Source organism: Canis aureus, chromosome 22 (assembly GCF_053574225.1).
Source record: "Canis aureus isolate CA01 chromosome 22, VMU_Caureus_v.1.0, whole genome shotgun sequence".
Taxonomy (NCBI): domain Eukaryota; kingdom Metazoa; phylum Chordata; class Mammalia; order Carnivora; family Canidae; genus Canis; species Canis aureus.
The window spans coordinates 49081374-49099722 of NC_135632.1; the positions used below are offsets into that span (position 1 = coordinate 49081374).

At 43.0% G+C, this 18349-nt stretch overlaps 2 protein-coding genes across 10 annotated transcripts in view; one reads left to right on the top strand and one right to left on the bottom strand.

The window, feature by feature from the left end:
- Nucleotides 1–1374: 1374 nt before the first annotated feature.
- LOC144294184 (aminoacyl tRNA synthase complex-interacting multifunctional protein 2-like) lies at nucleotides 1375–12312 on the bottom strand. Of its 4 annotated transcripts, none has more exons than XM_077865931.1 (5): nucleotides 12080–12312; nucleotides 10097–10205; nucleotides 8767–8916; nucleotides 7525–7669; nucleotides 1375–5279 (listed from the first exon to the last, which is right to left on the bottom strand). In XM_077865931.1, exon 5 carries the CDS (start codon nucleotides 2303–2305, stop codon nucleotides 1568–1570), a length of 738 nt encoding a protein of 245 aa, XP_077722057.1. In that variant the 5' UTR covers nucleotides 2306–5279; nucleotides 7525–7669; nucleotides 8767–8916; nucleotides 10097–10205; nucleotides 12080–12312; the 3' UTR covers nucleotides 1375–1567. The 4 variants fall into 4 exon arrangements, with proteins under 4 accessions (XP_077722057.1, XP_077722058.1, XP_077722060.1 ...); XM_077865932.1 differs by having other exon boundaries at nucleotides 1375–5282; XM_077865934.1 differs by lacking the exon at nucleotides 7525–7669 and having other exon boundaries at nucleotides 1375–2151.
- A 92-nt stretch (nucleotides 12313–12404) lies between these two features.
- Nucleotides 12405–18349, top strand: part of FBXL2 (F-box and leucine rich repeat protein 2) — a 110707-nt gene continuing 104762 nt past the window's right edge. For all 6 annotated transcript variants that reach the window (XM_077865940.1, XM_077865941.1, XM_077865938.1 and 3 more), the window contains exon 1: nucleotides 12405–12555. In XM_077865940.1, coding sequence (XP_077722066.1) covers nucleotides 12553–12555 — 3 coding nt within the window. In that variant the 5' untranslated portion in view covers nucleotides 12405–12552. The remainder of the gene's footprint in view (nucleotides 12556–18349) is intronic.

The following is an 18349-nucleotide window of genomic DNA, read 5'->3' on the forward strand; positions in this document are numbered from 1 at the left end:
ACATGCTCTACTGACCGAGCCCGCCAGGCACCACTACAGGAAAATACACAAGACAATTTTCCAGGCACTTAGCTAGAATTGACTTGGACCCAGACAGATAGTCAGCAAAAGGAGGCAGATTAATTTTGTATTTCTCTTTTGTTTACTACAGTGGATAGCAGAGAAACAAAAGGGTTCTGCCACTTGGAAATACTGTGACTGTGAGCAATATGCTTAGCTTTGTTCATCCATTCACTCATTCATTCACTTATTCAATAAACAAGTGATGGGGAAACAAGAAGTCAAGAAGCAGTCTCAAGGGACCTGTGAGTTGGAGAAAGTTGATAGCCAAAGTCTAGGGATGAAGCTGGATTGGGATCAAGAGATGGTAGCCAGAGCCCATAGGAGATGCTATATAGGCATATAGCCCCACCAGACATTGAATTAATGTCTGATTAAACCCTGCAGAAAAACATCCCTGCCCTGAGAAGACTTGCATAATCTGCATTGTGGATTGCTAGTCACATCCTGTTTACTTTCTATGCCATCATAAAAGGGTGGCCAACCTTGCCTTAATTTATTAAAAAGGGTAGGAATAGTCTTGGAAGAATAATTAAAAGCCCACTGTTTTTTCATTATATTGACAGCATATTTTCTTGTCTACTGACTTTTAATAGGGCCCTGCAAATAGTCTGTGTATGAGTAAACGAAAAAATAAAAGAATTGTTCTGTAGCTATTTGGACTTGGTTTTTAAGGAACTTCATTCATCTGAAAAATTAAAAAAAAAAAAACTTTCAACTTCAGCTTCCAGGTCCCACAAAAATGCACAATGTGTGCCTACAGAAGCCAAAGAGAAAAATGGATGGAAAGAATACCTCCATATTCAGAGGAAGATTCTGTTCTCAGTGAACAGATTATATGGCTTGACTGGCTGGTGATATTGACCAAATTACTGAGAAAAAATGGAGGAATAGGATCTTCTGAAATGCTACAGAGTAAAAGTTACTATAAACACAGTGTGTTAGGGGTGCCTTGGCTGGCTCAATTGTTGGAGCATGCACCAATTTTTTTCCTATATTTAAGGTCTATTTATTATTTATTTTTACAAGTCCTTCTGTTTTTTTCCAGCTTAATATACATGGATATAAAAAGCTATTGATTTCATGCTGCCTCCCACCCCAACCCGAGTGGGGTACAGGAAGTTGTGAGCTCAGAGCAGCCTCCTGACGCCAAGGTGGTTTCCTCTTTACCTCGGACTTAACTCTGCGCTCTAATCAGTCATCCTCTTGCTGATTTCTTTTCAGTTTAAGAAAATCTATGAGTTTGTGAGCATCCTCCCCAGTAGACAGATCTACAAAGTCCTTGGGAAGTCGGTAACTCAGATAGGGACTGGGTTGAACTGTCACTTCACTTCACTTCACTTCACATTTATTTATTTATTTATTTATTTATTTATTTATTTATTCGATGCCTTTATTGATTCTAGGCAACTGGCCCAGACAGACCGATTTTAGTACAAGTTCCTTTACCCACAATACACGTGAAACAGCACCATTCTCGAAGTCAACCTTTTACAGTTATTAAACTTCACTTAAGGAGCTTGAGGGCAGTGTTGAAAGGGGCCAGGTTCTCACATGCCCTCATCCACTTCTGCACATTGGCTGGCACTGTCACGTTGCAGCCTCCCGTCTGCTGGAGCACAGACCATAACACAACATCTGCCACAGTGAGTTCATTCCCAACAAGCCAGGGGCTCTTCCCAAGAGCAGAGTTCATGGAGCAGAACACAGCAGCTTTTTCTTTACTGCTTCCCTCTTCCAGCTGAAAGATAGCTATATCTACCCAGCTATCTATGAGGGTCAAATTTACAGCATTCTGCTTCTGGCCAAACAGAGAGAACAAAAAACGTGCAATGTTCCCTTCTCCTTCGATGGGACACATTTTTTGGACACTGAACTTCATCTGAGTCTTCGGCACATTTTTCCAAATCAGAGTAAAACCCAGCTGATATTCGTGACGGGGCTGGTTTTTAGTCTGCTCGCCAAAGCACTTGAGGAGGTTTTCTGGCACGCTCTTGACTGCAGAGTGTGTGTGCGCCTCATTCCCTCCATTCCAGGGCTTCAGACCTCTGCCTGGTGTGGCTCCGTCCTTTGTCCCTTTTGCCAAACCCTCTTCAAGGGAGGACAGTAAGAGGACTGGGTCAGCTGAGTCACTCCTCCCAGCAGGGTGGATGGAGAAGGGGGTGCTGATTAAGATACACTCCCCCTGAGAAGGGGAAGGGGGAGTGTGAGACATCCCTTCCATGTTCAAGTGAAAATAAATCATGTACCCTGCAGCCCTTTCCCCTTTGCTTTCTTCTGGCTTGGGCAAAGGGCATCACAGGTAAATGTGAAGTCATTCAGTATCACCTCCTATCTGCTCTTTCCTTCCCCATTCTCTGCCCCACTCCCACTCCCAAGCTTCCGAGCATGGGGCTGGGACATGCACTGAGTGTTGCACTTTTATTCACTGCAGGAACTGTGGGGAGGCCTGGGGCCTGCAGATGATCTACAAGTCAGTGAAGCTGCCGGCGCTCAAAGTCTGCAGCATGCTTCTAGAGACACCCCAAGGGAGAGTCCAGGCCAAGAAGTGGTCCCGTGTGCCCTTCCCTGTGCCTGACGTCGACTACCTGCAGCACTGTGCCCAGAACCTGGCGGACCTCTCCCTGGACTGAGCACCTCGTCACTGCAGTGCCCACCTCAGGCTGCAGGGGGCGGGACAATCCACAACAGCCACCACCTTGGGGGGGGGGGGGCGCGGGGCCAAGTCCCTCCTGCCTGAGTCACCAGTTGGGGCACCATGCTGACCAGCCACAGAGGAAACCGGGGCGTCCAGGCTGGCTCAGACTGTCATGCTGCGGAAGCACCTTGAGGGCCACAGCTTAGCCCCGGAGCTCCCCTCATACCACAGACATTCAAAGACACTAGATGGAGGTGGGGGGTATTGGGAGGGAAACTGAGGCAGGATGCTGGCCACACTCTACTAGCAACTACCAAATTTCCCTTGACCCCTTGACATTCCTTCCTTAATAAGGCCAATTCTGTTTTTTGAGGCTCCTCATAAATTGAAAATAGTGGAAAATTGGTAGAGAGAAGGTATGGTGGGGCGCTTGGGTGGCTCAGCGGTTGAGTGTGTGCATTGGGATCAGATCATGATCCCGGGGTCCTGGCATTGAGTCCCACATCGGGCTCCTGCAGGGAGCCTGCTTCTCCTTCTACCTATGTATTTGCCTCTCTCTGTGTGTCTCTCATGAATAAATAAAATCTTTAAAAAATGATTTGGTCTCATGATTGTAAATTCAACCCCCACAATGGGTGTAGAGATTACTTTTAAAAAATTAACACACTATGCTAAAAATAATCCCAAATGCCAAAGAAGTTGTCTGGCAAAGTGACACTCTCTTACCTAAAGGTTTTCTGTTCTTACTCCAAAATGCCTTTTTAACCAATATAACACTCATGTTTCAAATGTTTGATTATGCAACTCAAAACAAATTCATTCACATAATAAGAAAATCAAAATGTTATATAAAATCCAAAGTACCCTTGGGCTACTAACCATATAAAAAAGCAAACCCTTACCCTAACCCTACCTACCCATCATTCTGAGTTTGGTGGTATTATTCAAAAAAGAATGAGGAAGAACTGTATGTTCTAATATAGGAGCCCAAGACATAATTGTTGAGAAAACAAACCTGATTGCACATTACGATATCATTCATGTAAAAAACTGAAATACATTCTAGACAATATTAATAATACCTATGCCTATTTATTTGGGGTGATGTTAACATTAATTGTTTGGTTAAGGTTATTAGAAGTGAAAATTCCCTTAAATATTTCCTGTTTATGTCTCAGAGATAGAGACAAAAATAGATATCAGAGGCATAAATATAGATAGGTAGGTATGTTATAGATAAAGAACTTCTGGTAATGGTGAAATAAATTAGATAAGTCTCTTTCTGAAAATAGGGACAATTTAAAAATTTGCATAAAATTTGGTAATGTCTACTTAAAGGCATCAAATGGCTAATAATAGCAAATAATTAAATTGAATAAATAAACTGAGAAGGGACAACTCTTTCTTACCAACACCACCTTAACCAAATGATCAATGTTAATATCACCCCAAATAAGACTTCCAGACATGTGTACTCTCTTGTGCCATGCACTGAGGAGGAATAGCCTCTGTTATATTCTTCCCCCAAATCTGTGGCCTTAATCTAATCATAAGAAAGTATCAAACACAAATCAAGGAATGTTCTGAAAAACACCTGATCAGTACCCTTCAAAAGGTATTAAGGTCATAAGGGGCACCTGAGTGGCTTAGTTGTTTGGGTGACCAACTCTTGGTTTTGGCTCAGGTCATGATCTCCACGTCAGGAGGTCCAGCCCCACCTAAGGCTCTGCACTTAGCAGGGAGTCTGCTTCCCCTGCTATCCCTGCCTCCCTCTCATCCCACCCCACTCCCCATAGGTACTTGCACTCACGCAAGTCTTTCCCTCTGAAATAAAATCTGAAAGACTAGAGAGGACTGAGGAACTGACACTGACAATGCAGAACAACTAAATTCAATGTCAGTTCCTGGATTTGATGCTGGAACAGAAAAAAGACATTAATGGAAAACTGGTGAAATCTGAATAAAGTTGCAATTCAGTTAATAGTATGGTAGAGGTAATAATTTCTTAGTTTTGATAATTGCACCATGGTTATGTAAGATGGCAGCATTATTAAAGGGAAAGATAACAACTCTGTCCTATCTTTGCAACCCTTCAATAAGTCTAAAAATCATTCCAAAATAAAACATTTCTTAAATCATTATGCAATATGAATAGTCAGCTGTGAGAAAAAAACTAAAAAAGATTTTGAATATACAACACATATTTTCAAAATATGAAAATGCAAACACAAATCTGTTGGAATTTGTAAAAATCCAAATAGATGGGTTGAATAAAAGATTGGACGTGGCCAGAGAGTAATTAGAGAACTAAACATCAAACTGAGAATATCTCTTGGCACACAGCACAATAAGATAAAAGGTAGAAAATAGAATGGGAGAAAGACAAATCATTTATAGACTCCTATGGAGACTAGACTGAGAAGTCCCACTATGTGTGTAATAGGAATCCCAGAAAGAGATGATGGAGAGTGACATCTGAACTGTGTTGGAATAGGAGTTTCTATTATCTTCCCCCAAAGAACATAAATTTGGCTATCAGCCACAGATGAGAGTGCCTCTATGGATGTCCAGGAGTCCAGCACTGCTGGAGAAAAAAAAAAGTTAATGCATTGAAGAGGTAAGAGGAACAGCTTCACTTTACCTGTATCATTCACACCTCCCCCAAGGTGGCACAGCTCAGTGCCAAGAGAAACCTGCTCAGCAGGTGATTTCTCCCATGGCACAGAGTGAGAACATGTGAGTGAGCACTTGGCTTTCTCAGCTTATGGGAGGCTGCTAAAGAGATCCATTCCTTTCTTGCTCCTTCCGGAATGCAGAGGTGTGCTCCACAACTTGGTGAGGTGGGGAACAAGGAAGGGCTAGCAGAACAGCAGCCAGGGCACTCCACAGCATCAAAGAGACACAGATCCTCCTGGCTGCTTTGTGGACTCCACTAGGAAGCCTCCCCACAAATTGCTGGGGATGACTTGCTTGTGGATCCCCCCAACTGGCCTGTGGGTATCCTCCCTTTCCCCTACCCCCATCTCCATGTACCTCCCCCCTCCACACCATCACCCCATGGCTATCTCTCTATGTGCACCCCTGAGGGCAGTGAGCATAAGCCTTTTGCAAATGGCTAGTGAGCATGTGCAGAAAGCCAGCCAAATCATTTTTGCATTCTGTGATGAAAGCTTGATTATCATTAGTGATTTATTACTTTGCTGGAATTGATGTGCTAATATTAATATTGAGGATTTTCACATCAATGTGTGTGAGATTGCCTTCTGTTTAGTTGTTATTGTTTTGCTGTCTATACATGTCTAATTTTTGTGACAAGATTATTCCAAAGTCACAAAATTAGTTTTCATGTTTTCTGCACTCTGGAATCTTTCATGTAAGAGCATTTTTCTGTTCCCTAAAGTTTTTACAAAACTTGTTTGCAACATTGTTTGATACATTTGGGAAGTTTCCCAGAGCTTTCCATTTCTCATGTGATTAGTTGTCTTTTTATGTTTTCTATAGTTCCTTTACTTTTTTTTTTTGACATACTATTTATTTTTGAAATTTACAACTTTATAGAAAAATGACTATTTTCATCTGAGGTTTCAAATTTATTGGTGCAAAATTATTCTTAGTATTATGTATTGTTTTTCCCATACAATGTCCTTAATGTTTTTACATGTACCTTCTCCCTTTTTGACTTGATCAGTATTATCAGGAGTTATCTGTTTTACTAATCTTCTCAAAAACCACATTCTGGTTCTATTCAACTCTATTTATCTCACTGTGATAAATTTCTGCTTTTATAGTTTTTTTTTCAAATTAATAGGCATTTTTTAGAGCTGATTTAGATTTACAGAAAAATTAAGGGTCGCCTGGGCGGCTCAGTCAGCTAAGCATCTGACTCGATTTCAGCTCAGGCCATGATCTCAGGGTTGTGGGTTCGAGCCCCATATCTGGCTCTAAGCTGGGCATGGAGTCTGCTTGGGATCCTCTCTCCCTTTCCTTCTACCCCCGTCACCCCTCTCCCTCTCGAAAGAAAGAAAGTAAGAAAGAAAGAAAGAAAGAAAGAAAGAAAAGAAAGAAAGAAGAAAGAAAGAAAGAAAGAAAGAAAGAAAGAAAGAAAAAAAGAAAGAAAAAGTTGAACAGATAGTACAGAGTTTGCATATATCCTGTCTGCCCCCACCCGACTCCATGCTATCCCCTCAGTTTCCATTATTAACATCCTGTGTTACTGTGGTACATTTGTTATGCCTGGTGACCCAATACATTATTAGCTAAAGTCTGTAGTTTACATTAGAGTTCAGTCTTTTGTTTTTTGTTTTTTTTTTAAAGTAGGCTCCATGCCCAGTGTGGAGCCCAATGCAAAGCTTGAACTCACAACCCTGAGATGAAGACCTGAGCTGAGATCAAGAGTCCCATGCTTAATGGACTGAGCCACCCAGGTGCCCCAAGCCTTTTTTTTTTAATGGATGTAGAGTTGACACACAATGTTACATTAGTTTCAGGTGTGCAATATAGAGATTGGACACGTCTGTGCTATTCTTGCCACAAGTGTGGCTACCATCTCTCGTCATACAATGCTATTACAGTGTCTGTTGATGGAGAAATGGATAAGCACAAAGTGGTATATCCATTCAGTGGAATGTTACTTGGCCATAAAAAGGAATGAAGTACTGATACATGGTACAACTTGGATGAATCTTGAAAATGTACCAAATTGAAGAAGCTAGTCACAAAAACCCATTTACATATAAATACATTCATACTTTTAGGCTAGGAAAATCTATATACATCACACAATGGAGCATTATTTGGTCTTTAAAAAGAAGGAAATCTTTGAGCACCTGGGTGGCTTAGTCAGCTGAGGCATCCAACTCTTGATTTCATCTCAGAGTCATGAAATTGAGTCTTGTGTTGGGCTCAGTATGTAGTCTGCTTGGGATTGTCTCCCTCTGCCCCTTCCCCCATTCATGCTCTCTGTCTCTGCCTCTACATAAATAAATAAGTAGATCTTAACAAATAAAAAATAAATAAAAAGAAGGAAATCTTGCCATTTATGAAAATGTGGATTAACCTGGAGGGCACTGTGCTAATAAAAAGAAACCAGATGCAGAAAAACAAATACTGTATGATCTCACTTGTATGTGGAATACATAAATACTCAAACATATAAAGGCAGAAAGTAGAATGATGGTTAGCAGGGGCTGGGGTAGAGGGAAATAGACAGATGTTGGTCAAGGGGTACAAGGTTTCAGTTTCTCAAGATGAATAAGTTATGGAGATCTAATGTACAACAACAATGTGATTATAGTTAACAGTAATATATACTTAAAATTTGCTAAGAGGGAAGATCTTAAGTGTTCTCAACATACACATACACACACACAGAAAAGAAAATGGTAGCTATGTGAGGTGATGCATATGTTAATTTACTTGAGTGTGATGATTCCTTCACAGTGTATACATGTACCAAATCTTAAAGTTGTACATCTTAAATATATTTTATGTTTACACAATAGAATACATCAATAAAGTACAAGCAAAAAGTAAAGGGGATTCAAAGGGAAAAGTTCAGGACCAAAAGAGATATTTCATATTGACACAAAGATAAATTAACCAAGAATATATTAGAGTTAAGAATGTGTACAAGCCAACAAGAGAGCTTAAAAAATCTTTTTTTGAGATACATTCACATACCATGCATTTCACTAATTTAAACTGTACAAGTAAATGGTTTTTAGTATAATCACAGATGTGTGCAACTATCACCACTTTTTTAGAACATTTTCATCACTTCAAAATGAAACCTCATACCCTTTGGGTATCATCTTTTTTTTTTTAAGATTTTATTTATTTATTCATGAGACACACACACACACACACACACACACAGAGGCAAAGACACAGGCAGAGGGAGGAGAGCAGGCTCCACAAAGGGAACCTGACGTGGGACTCGATCCTGGGTCTCCAGGATAATGCCCTGGACTGAAGGCAGCGCTAAACCACTGAGCCACCAGGGCTGCCCTGGGTATCATCTTTGTACCGTGCACATTCCTCCTCTAGTTCTAAACAACAAACATACTCACCATCTCTATAGATTCTCTCCCTCTCCGTAGGGCTTTCTGGTGTTGATTGTTGAAGGTTGCAATTGTCCATTTCCAAACTACTTTTGCAAAGATTGTAATCCTTGTCCTGTATGCTCACTGAAGCTTCTGTTCTGTTATCTCAACAGTCAGCTAGGGAACAGAATATATTTCCTTAAATGCCTGGAAACAAAATGAAAAAAGAAACAAACAAACCCTTGGTCTTTACATACTGGCTCTGGGCTAGTGTACTCCTTCAATCCTAAGCCAAGCTGACTACAACTCTACCTTAACCTTCACTTCCTACTTAAGTGGCACCCAAAGATCAGCCAGAGATGAAAGGTCCTTTCAGGCCTTTTCTGAGTATGTGTCTGCCCCCAGGGAATGCACATTGCATTCCAGATCCTCAGTGTACATGGTAGTCCTTCACTGCTCTTGTTCCTTTAAGAATCTTCCTCCTCAGCCTCCTCATACCCTGCTTTTGGGCCTGTCTGCTATTTGCCTCATCCTTAATTCCTTGCCCTAGGCAGCAATGGATAGCATATATCTTTAATGCTTCCATCAGGTGCCACTCAGAAAGCCACTCTAACCTGAGGCAGGCAAAATAAAGTTCAGTCTCTGCTATGGTTCCTCAAGGAGCCACTAGACAAGTCAAATGCATGACTACAGTTTTTGAGAATAAGGCCCATATTGCTTTCCCTGGTGCCAATACATTGTGCCAGGGATGGGCCATTGTCCACAAGGCTGCTGTTGATTTGGGGAATAAAGGATGGTAGGCAGGTAAGCAAAAACCACACAATGTCTCCTACCAAAACTCAGTTGCATCTTTCCTCATTAAGCACTCACTGGTTGACACAGGTATTTGACTAGGTTCCAGAGTTCTAAAAAAGTTGATTGTGTCTGTTTATGCTAGCAGAATTCTTGCTGGGAAGACCAGTTTTGCAAGGGACCCATTCTTGGAGCTCTCTATTCTATTAATTCCATGTCACTTCTCTTGCAAGCATTTTGGAAAACAGTTTGGCACTATGTGGTAAATCTAAAGATACAAACCAGGAATTCTATTGCTTGTTATTTACCACAGATCAGTGATTCTCAACTGGGGCAATTTTGCTTCTCCAGTAACATATAGAAATGCCCGGAGACATTTTTGGTTTTCACAACTGAAGCCATGCCAACTAGCAGCTGGTGGGTAAAGTAATGGATGCTGCTAAGCACCCTACAAAATATAAAATACTTCCCCCTTGCCCTGTTCCCCCACCACCTACAACAAAATTTTCTGTCCCTAAATATCAAAATTTCCATGAAACCCTCATCTAGAGAAATGAGTACTCACATGCACAAGAAGAATGCTCACAACTGCATTGTTTTATAATGATGCAAACAACCCAAATGCCCATCAGCAGTGGAATGGATATATTCTTGTGTATACATTCAATGGAATACTTTATAAAAATGAAAAATTAATGAATTATAAAAATTATATTAAAAAGAGCAAAAGTGGTTTTAATAATTATCAACGTAGTGGTCACTTGGAAAAGGGGGGGTTAATATTGGGAAAGGACCCATGAATTCTTCAGGGTTTTTGGCAATGTTCTATTTCTTGAACTAGGTAGTATTTACTACATAGGTGTTCACTTTTTAAAAACTGTACATTTATATTTTACTATTTACATGTGTATTTCATATTAAAATAGATAAAACTTGTCAGTAGCTTTTCTTCTATCACACTCATGCTTTGACATTTTTTTTTAAAGATTTTATTTATGTATTTGACACAGAGAGAGAGAGCACAAACAGGTGGAGTGGCAGGCAGAGGGAGAGGGAGAAGCAGGCTCCTCACAGAGCAGGGAGCCCGATGTGGGGCTCAACTCCAGGACCTGGGATCATGACCTGAGCTGAAGGCAGACACCTAACTGATTGAGCCACCAGTTGCCCAACAGGTTACATATTCTTATATTTGTGTCTTCAGATTGACCATCCAGGCTGAGAACATATGTTCTTTTATTCAATCAATCATCAGTATTGAACATCCCACTATAACCAGGAACTGTTCTAAACAGTAGGAACACAGAGAGGGAACAAGATAGATAACTTGCATTCCAGGGTGAAGAGGCAGGCGGTAATTAATATATCAAAAAATTGTAAAAGATAATTTCAAGAGGTATTAGGCATTTGAAAACAGGACAGTTATAAGAGAAGTTATAAAGACTGTGGTGAGAAAGAGTAACTGGGGTGAGATATTTCAAATTGAATGATCAGTAGGAAGGCCACATCTGAGGAGATAAGTGGCCTATTTCAAGTGAAGAAATGGGCAGTATGAAGTTCCGGAAGAAAGGCATTCTAAAAAAAGGAAGCAGTTGTTGTGGAGGCTCTTAAGTAGGAAAGTGTTCAACATGTATGAGGAACCTCAGGAAATACAGCATGGTTAGTGTGTAGGATGAGGGAAGAAAGGTGGGAGATGAAGTCAGTGCGGCAGACAAGACCTCTGTTGGGGGGGGGGGGGCCTGGGTCTTTTTCCTAAGTGCCATAAGAAGCCACTGAAATACTGCTGCTGTGTAGACTATAGGAGAGAAGACAGGTGGCATGGAGACTAACTTGGGCAAGAGATAATGGTGACTGTGAGGTGGAGACGGTGACAAAAGGATAGAGACTCAAGGATGATTCCTAGGTTTTTGTCCTGAACAGGCAAGGAGAAAGTGGGAACGTTTGCTGCGATGAGGAAAACTGGAGAGTGAGGATGACATTTAAATCAAAATGGGATTTGATTTTAGGGAGCCTGGGTTGCTCAGTCGTTGAAGGTCTGCCTTCGGCTTAGGCTGTGGTCCCGGGGGCTCGAGGTCGAGTCCTGCATCGGGGTCCCCGCAGGGAGCCTGCTTCTCCCTCTGCCCATGTCACTGTTTCTCTCTGTGTCTCTCATAAATAAGTAAATAACATCTCAAAAAAAAATCAAAAGTCTTATTTGGGCTACGTTACGTTTGAGATACCTGTTAGACATTCAAAGGGAGATGTCAGAGTGGCTGTGGGACAAGTCTCTGCAGGTGCAACGGGCTGGGTTTGAGCACATTTAAGTTCCCTTCAGCCATATTAAACCCACCCAACTCCTTGCCAACTGATTCAACCAACTGGAACACACACACACACGCGCGCGCACACACACACACACACACACACACACACACGCTGCTCTTCCGTGCACTGGCAGGCAGGATAATTTTTTATTGGAAGGCCATAAAAGCGCGTGTGGCTTGCTTCCGCTAATACAATGTACTGTGACACAGACTTCGCTGAGAGCCGCTAAATTATAAGCTGTGGTTACCTGTGCTGGGATTTCGTGTGGCCTTATTCTTCTTGATTCTTGCTATGGTTGGTTTGAAACCTCTTTAACGACCCTGTATTACCTATGTAGATCCACAAAGGCCCCTCTTTCGGCTGAGCGGCGCGTGGCTGGGTCCCCCGCAGGTGCGCGACGTCGAGGTGCAGCGTGAGGTGACGAAGGTCCGCAGGCCGCGGGCGCGAGGAGCAGGCCCCGCCCGGCAGCCGGCCCGGGGGGGGGGGGGGGCGGGGGGGGCGCCGGGGGCGGCGGCGCGCGGGGGGCGGGGCGCGGGGGGCGGCGGCGCGGGGGGCGGCCCCGGCGGCACCGCCCTGGCGTCACGTGCTCGCCGCCGCCAATGGCCGGCTCCGAGCCCACCTTGGGAACGGGGCGGGGCGCCCCGCTGGCGTCACCAGGACAACGGGCGTAGCCGGCGCCGTGTGACTCGGGGCTGTGGGCGCGCGGGCGGCTCTACGGCCATGGTGAGTCGGGGGCCCGCGCGGGTCGGGTCGGGCCGGGCCGGGCCGCCCCGCCCCGCCCTGCCCCGCCCGGCCCCGCCCGGCCCCGCCCGGCCGAGCCCCGCAGGCCGCTGCTGGGTGGCGGCGGGCGGCCCCGGGGTCGCGGAGAGGCCGGGCCGCGGCCTGCGGGGCTGCGGGCTGCGGGCTGCGGGCTGCGGGCTGCGGGGCGGGGCGGGCCCGGGGGTGGTGGGAGCCCCGCGGGACCCCGAGCCCGCGACGCGGGTCGTCCGCCGTGAGGTTCTGGGCCTCGGCCGGGACCCCGCTGGGGCCGCCGGGCGGCGTGACGCCAGCCAGGGAAGCCGCCCGGGGAGGGTGTGGTGTTTCCTATTTGTTTTTTAAAGGGCTCCGTGAGTTTTACCTATTCCTGTGGACACTCTTGCCGTCTGTGTACTGTCTTGTTGCTACGTAATTACGTATGAATAACATAATACATAATATGTATTTCTTTAGAATTCATCGTACCGACAGGGGACATTTAAATAGGCAATTGTGCATTTTCCCTCTTTAGAAGGGGGGCTTTAAGCTGGAGGTGTTGACCTGTGCGCGACCCCTCAGGGCGTGACGAGTAACCGGCCGTGGTTACTCGCCTTCCATCGCGACTTCCACTCCGTAAACTCGGGAGCGACGAGGCGTCCCACCCGCCCCTTTGAGCCCGTAAGGAGAACCTGCCTGGAAGCCTCAGCTGAGGGAGGAGGTGTGGGCTTGCCCGGACGGATGCGGGCAGGGGTTAACCAGAGGGCTTGCCCGAGGCCTGCAGGGGTGCAGAGGGAGAGCGGCGCGGGGCTCCGTCCTGGGCACACACCTCTGTGTGACCCGGGCTTGGCGAGGGCAGGAAGGACCTGCCTGGGTTCACGAGGCAGTTCGAACCATCAGTAGTTGTATCTACAGGGCTAGTGGGGGTGCTGGTAAGCTGGCAGGCAGGGGGCTGCCCCGTGCCGCTTGGCCGGCGGGAAAAACCGAGCACTGGGAGCCCTGACGGACTCTTAACAACCAGGGAGAGGCAGGTAGGAGACAGGGTGGCCGGCTGGTCTGTATCTGTCATTGGCTCTGAAAAAACAGCTGCCGGATGCGTGGCCTTTTGACAGTAGGGGGAAGAAAACATTACCCACAAATAACAGAAGTGTGGTCTTTATCTCGTGTGTGTTACTTTTTAATTCTGAATGCCTTTTCAGTGACAAATTAGTGGAACCAGCAAGAGTTTCAGAAAATGAATTTTACAAAAGTCTGAGTGTCGTGAATATGGCAATGCCTTTTATATGTTATATGTGAAAGAAGCTCTGACAATTACAGCAAGGAGAAAGGAAGAATTCTTGGGAATTAAATTTTCACAGCTCTCTGAAATCCTCCTGTTGCCCATTTTCCTTTTCTTCTCCCCTTCCATCCTGACCATCCTGACCCATGGTCCATCTTGATTCACTTTGGGCATTTTAGAGTTTTATTTAGTTTAAAAGCATTCTGCTATGCTTGTGTACTGGTAGGTGCTTTGCTAAACTTAGAAACTTCTTTTGCATTTTGTCTAGTTTTAAGCATTAAGGATTTCACTCATGGAAGGGTTTGATTTTATGATGAGCTGATGGCTGGGCTCCAAAGGTGGGGGGAATGGTTGATATGGGAGGGGCAGTGAGGAAGCTGCCTGTGTAAATCCCCAGAACTGTATTTGAGATTGCAACATTACCATTCATTAAATGCTTGAATCTAAACATACAGCTTTAGCAGTTGATATGAATGACTTTGCACATGGATTTGGAACTCTGCTTAACTATGTCTCAATGAAAATTTCTTCAATTAAGCCACTTGTTTCTATTGCTTCTAAAATGACAGCCGGCATTTATTATGTACATTCTGAGATGTATTATGTACATTCCAAGCACCTTTTGTGTCTTATTTAACCATCACAACAACCCTATGAGGAAGATGCCATTTCCCCATTTTAGAGATGAGAAAATTGAGGCACAGAAGGGTAGAATAACTTGCCCAGGTCACCCCAGTTGATAAATTAAGCAAGATTTCAAAACCAGGCAGATTGCCTCAAAACCTGCTTACGCTGGATTATACTCTAATGTATAGTTTATCAGTATATGTTCTCCAATATATATGCCAGGTATATATTAGGAAATTTGTTCTCTTGGATTTTAGTATTTTTGAGCACTTATGAATACTTGTATTTTACTTTTTATTCCTGGCACTGAGCTAGATGCTACAGAACAGAGTAGGCATGCCTAGCTTTCTCTCCTACCATTTTTCACAAAGATGAAACGAAGAGGAATTAATGAAGACAGATTATTGGATTGGGGCTCACATTCATGGCTGTGATAGCATTGAAAGTTTCTCCTGTCCTTTCACTTTGCATTTAGGAATTGACACATGCTTTTTGTCAATCACAAATAGTGCTTTACATAAAGCCATTTAGACTTGGAGGATGAATATATTTTAAAAAATAAAATTATATTTTCTAAGATTTTTCCTAGTAGTAATTTTTACATATATTTTAGTTGCATATTCTAAAATTGTTTCAAAAAGACAGCAATTGGATTCATATGGTTAAAAATATACATTAGGGGGATCCCTGGGTGGCGCATTGGTTTGGCGCCTGCCTTTGGCCCAGGGCGTGATCCCGGAGACCCAGGATCGAATCCCACATCGGGCTCCCGGTGCATGGAGCCTGCTTCTCCCTCTGCCTGTGTCTCTGCCTCCCTCTCTCTCTGTAACTATCATAAATAAAAAAAAAAAAAAAAAAAAAAAAAGAAAAAAAATATACATTAGGATACCTGGTGTCATGTTTTTGCTATTGCCTAATACTTTAGCTTGTGAGGCAGTTTTTTTCCCCCTTGAAAAGAAAACAGTGTGTCATTACTGTTTTCCCACTTGAATTCATTCACTTGGACTTTGCTCTTATTTTGACACTTCTCTTTCTGCGTTTATCCCTGGTTAGGACTTCTCAGAGGTGTTGGGAAGCACAAGGTGGGGGAAAACTTTAAAATAAAATATACCCAAGATTTACAGACAGTTTTGGTCTCTTTGCCATCCCATGGTATAGTAAGAGAGCTAATATGCTTATATAACGAGATCTATGTTAATAGATAATAAAAAGAATGCATTTTCCTTCTATTACCAATATCGGTCTCCCTCTGGTTTGCACTGGGGTGGGGATGGAGCATAATTTGTAGTAACTGTAACAGTAACTTTTTCATAGAGCCCTTCTACAGTGTCCAGTTTTAGGCTGATTATTTTACATACAGTGTCCAGTTTTAGGCTGATTATTTTACATTTATCTCATACCTCTGAGAGTGACATTATTATACCCATTCAGCAGGTCTAGATTGATGAGGTAATCTGTCCAGGGTCACATAGTGAGTGGCAGAGCCAGGATTTGAACTCAAGAAGTCTGTCTCTAAAGTCTGGCATCTTAGCCATCATTATATTACGGCTTCTTTCCAAACTAAAGATTGTTCCCAGTGCTTGGCATGAATGTACTTTGCCAAGATTAAGAGTCTCAGTGTTTTATCAGCTGAGCCAGTAAGCTTTTTTATTTTATAACAGACTCTCTGTTATGATGTTGTTTAATGACATCCTGCAGGATTTACTTGGCTTCCTCCCCCATCTCCTTAACTGTGCAGACAGCCAAAGCTCAGATATGGCCAGCCGTGCTACACTTTCACCTTTGCCTTCCCTGCCTCACGTTATGTGTCACCTCTACCCTGTGTGGGGTCTGCTCCTCCCACCTCCAGCACTGGGGTGGCTATGAAAGGGATCTAAAAGCGTAATAGGGCAGTTGTTGGGAAAGTTTTTGTGGAGTCAGAATCGAGGTTCAAATCCGGCTTTTTGAGTTCTCAGTGCTGCCCCTATAATTGTCTAATTGTCTTTCCATTAAATTTTCTTTCTTTCTTTCTTCTTTCTTTCTTTCTTTCTTTCTTTCTTTCTTTCTTTCTTTCTTTCTTTCTTTTCTTTCTCTTCTTTCTCTTTCTCTTCTTTCTCTTCTTTCTCTTCTTTCTTTCTTTCTTTTTCTTTCTTTCTTTCTTTTTCTTTCCCTTCCTTCCTTCCTTCCTTCCTTCCTTCCTTCCTTCCTTCCTTCCTTCCTTCCTTCCTTCCTTCCTTCCAGATTTATTTATTAATGAAAGACACAGAGACAGAGGCAGAGATACAGTCAGAGGGAGAAGCAGGCTCTCTGTGGGAGCCTGATGCTGGACTTGATCCTGGATCCCAGGATCATACCCTGAGCCAAAGGCAGGCTTAACCACTGACTTACCCAGGCTTCCCTCCACTAAATTTTCTGTCCTATGATTTTTCTATCCAGCAAATATTTATTGTGTGCTACTATGTGCTAGTCACTATTGTGGGCAGTGGGTATCCAACAATGACACAGGCAAGGCTCTGTCGTCATGGAGCTTACATTGTGGTGACAGGAAGACATAATAAACATACAGATATGGTTGTGAAAGTGCTTTGGAGAAAAGTAAAGCTGAGTGAGAGAGAAAAGAAGTTCTAGGGCAGGATGGGAGAGTGAATGAGAGGAGGAAGCAGTTACTTTTTATATAGAGTGGCAGGGAAAGTCTCTCTGATATGACATTTGAGAAGAGGCTATTTCAGGAGAGGACCCAAATGCAAAGGTCCAGAAGCAAGATCATGCCTAGTGTGTTGGAGGAACAGCAAGGAAACCAGTGTAGTTGGAGTGTAGTAAGACGGGTGCATAGTAGGAGGTAAGATCAAAGTAGGCCAAATCACAAAGGATTTATAAGCCATTTAAAAGACTTTGTCTTTCCCTTTGTGGGAGGGGGAAGTGATTAGCAGGGTTTAAGAAGAAGAATGACATAATAAGACTTTTAAAAAGACCATTCTATCTTTTCTGTGGAAAATGCATTTAGGCTAAGAGTGAGGGGAGAGAGGACAGGAGGATTCCAGGTAAGACATTATTGCAGTAATCCATAGGATTAGTTGATCGATTCATTGTGGAATAGAAAAGGAAATCAAGGATGGTTTCCATGATTTGAGCCTGATTTGATAGGAAGGAGTTGTCATCTACTGTGATGAAGACTAGGGGAGGGAGCACCTGAATGGCTCAGTTGGATAAAGTGTCTGCCTTTGGCTCAGGTCATGATCCCAAGGATCTTAGTTAGGATTGGGCTCCCAGCTCAGTAGGGAGTCTGCTTCTCCCTCTCCCTGCTGCTTATGCAATCTCTCTCTCTCAAATAAAAATTAAAAAAAAAAAAAAAAAAAAAAAAAAGACCAGAGGAGCAGTAAGTTTAGCATACAGATAAAGCAGGAGTTAGTTTTGAATTTGATAAATTTGTGATGCTCATTAGACATGTAAAAATCTAAAGACACAATTAGGCTTTCAGAAACTGTGGTAGTGTATATTTTAGAAACAAACTTCATTGTATCTTGAAGTATTAGATTTAAAGGAGATTTCTGAGTTTCTCTAGCACAATTTCTTCAGTTTACAAACTAGAAATACCAAGAGGATAAATGACTTGTACAAATAGCGTTTTTACTACCTGTTGTGCAGTACAAAGAACCCTAGACTTGGAGTCAGGAAATATAAGTATAAATTACACTTTTTATGTTTTTTTTAAATTCTAAACCTTGTACAAGTTATTTATCTGCTTTAAGTCTGTTTTCTATCATCAAAAAGGATAAGAAAGACTCCCACTTTCTGTGAGAATGTTGAAAGTTGCAAAAGTTAGTTGTTTCCACTGTTATCAAAGAGAAAAGCGGAGAAACTACAAAATGTTAGTTCTCTAAAACTAGAGAACCAAAGGCA